The 7,455-nt window shown below is 31.9% G+C and overlaps 1 protein-coding gene across 2 annotated transcripts; it reads right to left on the bottom strand.

Moving 5' to 3' along the window:
- Positions 1 to 3,031: 3,031 nt before the first annotated feature.
- On the bottom strand, positions 3,032 to 4,843 carry LOC131054648 (uncharacterized). 2 transcript variants are annotated; one of them, XM_057989193.2, is made up of 5 exons: positions 4,622 to 4,843; positions 4,320 to 4,531; positions 4,052 to 4,222; positions 3,715 to 3,962; positions 3,032 to 3,607 (listed from the first exon to the last, which is right to left on the bottom strand). In XM_057989193.2, the coding sequence occupies exons 1-5, from the start codon at positions 4,689 to 4,691 to the stop codon at positions 3,358 to 3,360; spliced, it is 951 nt and encodes a 316-aa protein (XP_057845176.2). In that variant the 5' UTR covers positions 4,692 to 4,843; the 3' UTR covers positions 3,032 to 3,357. The 2 variants fall into 2 exon arrangements, with proteins under 2 accessions (XP_057845176.2, XP_057845177.2); XM_057989194.2 differs by having other exon boundaries at positions 3,032 to 3,604.
- Between the last annotated feature and the right edge of the window lie 2,612 nt (positions 4,844 to 7,455).

Below are 7,455 nucleotides of genomic sequence, written 5' to 3'. Positions count from 1 at the left end.
CTGGCCACATTCGAACACATTCTGGAAGATGGCATTTTGATCTCCTGGGAGACTCTCAGCTCCAAATTTAACCTTCCCATGTCCCAAGCCAGAACCTACAACATCCTTAAGTCTGCACTTGCTCCCATCCTTCCCTCTCCTAACCCCTCCTCACCCTACCCATTAGCCTCCCTTTGCTGGATAGATGGCTCTCCCCTCTCGCTAACCAAGGCCAAAATGATCTACTCTGCCCTTTCTGACTCTGTGGATATTCTTGAGCACCTTAACAGCACCTGGAACCTTTCTTGGGATACAAAAAGATGGCATGCTTGCCTCTCGAGATTCTGGTCTAACCCGATTGAGCCAAAAAAGAAATTTTTTGCTTGGAGGCTCCTGCTTCATAAACTGCCACTTAAGGATAACAACAATGACCCCTACTGTGCAAACTTTGTCGTATCCCTGAATCGGTATACCACATTTTTTTTAATGTCATTTTGCCAAAGAAGTTTGGAATCTGTTTGGTGTCTCAGTTAATAACAATTGTTTTTCTGTTGAAGAGATGGTATTTGGTTATGTTAGAGGTGGCAAGAAATATGCTAATCTTTTATGGTCTGCTCTCTCCTTGAAAATTTTGTGGATCATTTGGAAATCTAGGAATGATGATGTGTTTAATGGAAAGAGTAGGAATCTCACTAAGTCTCTTAGGAGACTCATCTGCTACTTTGTTGCTATGCAGGTCACAATGGTACTAAGATTGGAGGAAGACAAATTTGACAGGTGGCTAAAGAATGGAACTAACCCAGTATTCATTCGAGAGCTCTCACATGGCTTCACTTGGGATCGCATGGGAAGCAATAAGACTCATTTTGAACAGGGGCTGATGAGATTCATGCAAGAGATGGAGGCACGACAACAAAGAGAAGACTTCATTGAGCTGGAGCTGGAAGGACTACCCTCCCACCCCTTTAGAGATCATTTTGCCAAAGGAAATGTACTGGTCTGGTGTGAGGGCGAGCTAGGTTGGATTGCATGGCTCCACCCCGTGGGTGACAACAATGATCCTGACTCCTCCTTTGTGTTTAGCTAGCTATTTACCATATGTGGCATTTTGCTATGTCTCTCATTTTGTGTAATTTTGTAATTCAACTCCAATGTATATGATCTTATATCATGACTCGTGATCCCAATTGATATAGCTCCTACAATCTATGTTTTAACTCTTTAGCTGGTTGCAAGATATCTAGCCAAAACTCTCAAATTTTGTAACTGTTGATTATATGATGCTTAATACAAAAAAAAAATTATGAGATTTAATCTTACACATTGTGTTTTGTAGTAACCCTTGTTCGTAATTTATATTTCTTAATATTTCTCCATTCATTGAGTCTAAAATCAAACCTTGGGTTTGTCCAAAGCATGTGGCCTTTTGTAATATTAATATATGAATTTAGAAAATAAGTCTTTTGACCTATTTATATTATTATTTGTGGATGGATGTTTACCTTTGCATTACCATTAATGAGCTCAATTTCCTTTCTATTGATTACATTAGATCGTGTGTTTTATCATATCTCACCAATACATAGAAAATCTTAACCTTGGCCATCATGTTCCATAGATTTTAATTATATTTCTAAATTATTTCTCTCTTTCTCTTTTCTCTATAAAATAAAATTAGTGGAAATATATTGAAAACCTACAAGAAAGTAGCCTTGGAATCTCAAATTGTGTTATGTGATTCAATCTAATACATACAAAGCCTCTTATTGTTGTACACTTGGCATGGTGTGGGTATGAGGTGCATTTAATAACCTCATAAATTACTACAATTTAGCCTACATAAAAAATTGGTGTGCTACAAATAAATCTAGTTTATTTAAAATGGGTTAATTCATTGTTTCCATATATTTGAAATGAATCCATATACTTTTGAACAAAATCCAAAATACAACCTAAATTTTTCAAATTTATTTCCTCAAGTCCAAATTATTTGAAATTAGTCCACATTATTTGAAATTAGTCCTTCAATCTATTCAAAATTTATTTTAAAATGTCTTGTTTATTATCTAAAACTTTTATTTTGAGTCAAGTTTATTTAGAATCAAATCCACATTATTCTTAATAAAATTTGGAGATTTAGACTTGAAATAAATTAAAATTACTTAAAATAATTTATCCAATCAAAGTATAATTTAATCAAATGCAATCAAAGATGGATCCAAATTCTAGAAATATGAAATAAGAGGAAAAAAACATATATGTAAATGTAACCTTGGAGGTACAAAAAAGAGTTGGTAGTGTGAACAAAAGCAAAGTCACATTATGAATCATAAACATTAGGGAAAAATGAAGATATATACGTACATGTATATGTATATGTAATATTCTAATTAGATTAGTGAAAAATAATAATCAATTAGAAAACTTAGATCTCAAATTTGATAAGAAGGAAGAAAATCCTAGATCAATCTTAGAAAATTTAAGATAAATTAAGTTCATTAGAAATATAAACACTTTTACATGAGTTTAAACTCATTAAATTAATCCAAACATTAAATATAATTAGCCTAAATTTACATCAATTATAAATTAACAAGTATACAATAAAATTATAAATGAGACGGGATAAGATAACTTCAGAATATCAATGAAGAATAATTGAAAGAAAGAAAGAAAGATTCTTTTATAGTGTAGTGCTGGTCTACATATTACTTATGGCAATTAGAAAACTTAGAAGAAAGAAAACCCTAGATCAAACTTCACAAAATATAAGATAATTTAAGTTCGTAAAAAATATAAACTTTTTTACATGAATTTAAACTAATTAACTCAAATCAAACATTGAATATAATTAACCTAAATTTACATCAGTAATAAATTAATAAATATATAATAAATAATTAAATGAGAGATAACTTTTAAACACCAATGTAATAACAGAAAGAAAGAAAGAAAGATTATTTTATAATTCAGGGGCAGAAAGATTATTTTATAATTCAGGGGCCGTGTGTAAATAGATCTAGAAATGACTCTAACAATATGAAACTATAAACTAGGTGTTAAAAGTGTCATATAATAGGGCTGCTTAAAAACAAGTAACAATTTTTTTATCCATAAGATCACTAGCTTCAAGAATTGTCCTACAAACAATGGAACTACAGTTGTTAGCTAAAATAAGCTAAGCTGCTACATGAGAACTTCCCTTAGACTCTTTGTATTAATCTTCTATGAAATTTGATAGCAAATGCAATCGACTATTGTTCCATTCCATGGGACAGAAAAATGCCCAGCTCAAAATCAAAGATTATGTAGCTTTAATGTAAAAACCCATTTCACAAGACAATAAAATACCCTACCTAATCTACAGGTGCTTTGGCATTACAGCTGCTGCTGGTTGAGGAAGCCAAGAACAAGGTTACTAACCGTCTCAGGGAATTGCTCCTGAACAAAATGGCTCCCTTCTGGGAAAAACTTGATCTCCAGATTGGGCACTTGAGATTTCAGGATATCACTGTTTATATAATACTCCATCCCTGGAAATTTGAGTTCATAATCTTTGGTACCCATTATTAGAAGTGCTGGAACTTTAATAGTATAATCAGTTAACTCTGCCAATTTACCCCAGCTGCTGTATTGCAATTAACATCCAAAGTGCAGACAATGTAAGTTCTATGATATAATATCCTTACTGGATGATTCAAAGACAAAACAAAAACAAATATCTCTAAGATTTACCTCCTGGAAGACACGTAGGGAACTTGCATAGCGAAAGCAAATCCCGACTTCTCATACAGACTTGAGTATGTTTTCAGGTCATTCTCGGTAAACCAAGATGGCAGTGGAGTTGCAGGATCATAGAAGTCCATGATCTCTTTACCCTCTTCTGCCATTGGCACTTCACTTCTAGAGAAGAGGGTATATATATTCCTTACCACTGTTTCTACATCAAAACGCCCAAAGTCTGCCAAGGCTCTTCCGGGCTCCTATCATAAAACCAAAAAAAAACCCATCAGTAAACCAGACAATTTAAGGGCTGACATTAAGTTGCAGAAACAGGGAGAGAGAAACAGACCGCCCAATGTCTAACATAAAATCCTTGTGGAAACGAATCCAACGGAAAACTGCCTTGGCCAGGTACCAAATAAGATACACCCAATGTTGTAATGCCTCGCACTCTCTCAGGGTGCAGGAGATACAGATAATATGCAATGTGTGCTCCAAAATCCTTGGCCACAACAAATACCTGTAAAACTCGGGAAAGCAGGCATTTTGGATCTCAGTTAGGGATTCTAGATTATCAAAGACCTATAAATTCATTGAATAGAATTTTGGGTACTAACTTTCTGAATGCCAAAGGCATCAAGAAGGCCTGCCATGTCCTCCACAAGATCTACATAGTTCCCTTTCTCTATTTGGGAAGGCTGATCAGAGAGTCCATAACCCCTGAAGTCAGGGGCAATTGCATGAAACCCTGCATCTGCTAAGGCAATCATCTGATGACGCCATGAATACCAGATTTCAGGAAAGCCATGCAGTAACAGCACAGCTGGACCTGTAACCAATCTGATTAGGCATGGCCATACATTATAAGAACAATAAGTTAGAGCACATTAGGAAACCCTGAATAGAGTAGGAGAAATACCTGATCCAATCTCTGCAACATGTAATTTCAGTTCCCCTACATCAACATGCTTGTGTTGGATTTTCTCCATGAATATGACCACTCAATTCTGAAAACAGAGAAAATATTCAGAGCCGAAGAAAAGCTGTAGTCCACAATCCTTGAACTCTCTTAGGATTTGGTTAGAGATAACTATTGTTCTAGTTTTCACGGGTCTCTCTTTTTCAATTAATTTTGCTTTGAAAATCGTGTCAGATATTTAACTTATAGTTTATTCTATAGTTCGCCCTAATTTATTTATTAATATCATTTCTCTTTTTATTTTTACATTTTTCTATTGGCTGTATACTTTTTGCTGGGTTTTTTATGTTTTTTCTTTAAAATAAAAACAAATGACCAATCAAAGGTAACTCAGAATTAAAAACATTGGTAAGAAAAAGATTTGTGTTCGATTTGCAAATTACAACACCCAAGTAACTCAATTATTAGTTATTATATTTAAAATATATATTATTAATTATTATATTTTATAAAACTTCTATAAAATATTGATTGTAAAGTTTTAAAAAACTTCAATAATATTTGACATTATTTATGATATTAAAAGATATAAAGAAAATTACATAAACAATTTTCTTTTTTAAACCTTGTTAATATGTTTCTTTGTATTTTTAGATTTTTTTGTATGAATTTACTTGTAATTTTTAATGTAAAAATTAAAATTAAAATTGTATAGTTTTAATATAGTTTATTTTGTTTATAAACTTTTACTTGAATTATATTTTTAATTTTTTAAATTAATTTATTTAAGAATTCAGCTATATTTATGTTCAATTTTATAATAAAGAATAATTTGTTAATATTGAATTTATTTTTCAATTAATGTTATTATTATTTGTAATATCAATATTTTGTATTCTTATACTTTTCAAAATTTAAATTTAGATTAAGAAATATAATTTTGTTAATCCGTATAATATTATAAAATGATGTAAGCATGCTCCAATAAAAAAAAAAATCTTGATATAATAATATTATACAGTTAAATGGTATATATTAAACTTTTATATAAAATTATTATTGAAATATATTTATTTAATTTTTATAATATATAATATAATTTATACTTATTATTATATGCAATATTTTAATATTATATATTATATTATATCATATTATATACCATGTCCTATATATTTATCTCTTCCCCTTCTATCTCTTCCTCTTTATATACATTTCTCTTCCTCTCCCCCTCTCTAACAAAATCACTTGCTAAATGGCCTACCAATTATATCTCATTTAATACACAACGATATGCAACTAATAGACTGGAAAATCCCCTAATTGACCTTCCAAACCTCTTCGGCGTACTGTGCAATTGCAAGTGTCAAAAGAAAAATGGCGACAAATAAAAAGATAGCTGGCCCGAGGTACTAGACAAGCCAAAAACCACATAACATCAATCACTAAGCTCCTTATGAAATCTAAACAACAAGCAATCATTTTATTATTTTCACAAAAAAACAATAACTCATTAATTTTTAGCAAATAGGCAAGGACTCCAGTTGTACCACAACTCTTGTTGTTTTAGTTTCTAGGTACATATGTCAGGGATCTATTATACATATAAAAGTCAAAAAGTGGTCATTTCAAAGTATCGTACGATACCTACTTAAAGATGTCCCAATAACCACCACAAAAATGACCAATACTTATGTCCAAATGTCCGACTAGTCGTGCAATATGGGTACCAATAAAGTTGCATAACTCCTCAAATTAGAGTCCAAAAATTGTAACTAGTGGAGGTAAAGTGGACAACTATTAGTACATGTGAAAGTTATTAATGGGCTTTGAGTTATCATTTTTTTGGTTCTTTAAACTTAACAAGAGTTGTTATGTAGTTGGAGTCCCTACCTTTTGTAGGAAATTTTTTAGATTTGTTCGATGTTTAAAACCTTTTGCCAAAATAGGGCATTTGTTCTACATTTAAAATTTTTGACTGATACAAGGTAATGACTAATTACAATGTAGAAAATAGTTGTTTTCTAACAGACCACTCTTTAATGATTGGGTACTCCTCATCATTTCTGATATTGGCACTATTTTTTGGTCATGCAATACAAGTAGCATATTGCTAAACACGCTCCTCTTCTCTATTCTTCTTTATTAGTTTTTTCCAATGTTAATGTATGAGAAGAGACACTACATATTAGTAATCTATATTAGTATCTTCTATATGACCTTCCCCTACTACTTGCTTAAAGTGCACAAGTATGATAATTGGCATTTGGTGATGTCGAACACTATCTAAAGAGGCATTTGAGAACAACTAGTAAATTTGTGCAACTAGAATAACATAGTGTATTCCTCCAAGAAACCCAAAAGCATGTGAATATACATTGCAGGGTTGAACAGAAGGTGTGGCGAAGGATTAACAAGGTAGTCATCATCTTTGGCAACTTTGTAAATCTCTTTTCCATTTCATTCTTGAGAAAAATGTAGAAAACCTAGACATGGAGATTATCATTTTTCCCCATGCATATTGATTGCTCAAACCTACACATGAAGATTATCATTATTCCCCATACATATAGATTGCTACATTACATATATCATCTCTACCAATTGTATTCTGGTTGTTATTTTTCATTGATCTTTGTAATGCTAGAACCATTAATTGAATCATTTATTGCATTCACATGTAGGTTTCAAAATAGTCTTAACAACATTTCATTGCCCTCTTTGTATTGATCAACTATGTTATGTTACAAGTACTACTTGAATTCAGTTTTTGATGGTACATATGGAATAATAGTTATAGTGGGGTCCCATTAAGAAGGATGGCGCTTGTATTT

The sequence above is a fragment of the Cryptomeria japonica genome, chromosome 8 (genome assembly GCF_030272615.1).
Source record: "Cryptomeria japonica chromosome 8, Sugi_1.0, whole genome shotgun sequence".
NCBI classification, from domain to species: domain Eukaryota; kingdom Viridiplantae; phylum Streptophyta; class Pinopsida; order Cupressales; family Cupressaceae; genus Cryptomeria; species Cryptomeria japonica.
This window is presented reverse-complemented; position numbering and strand designations above follow the sequence as displayed.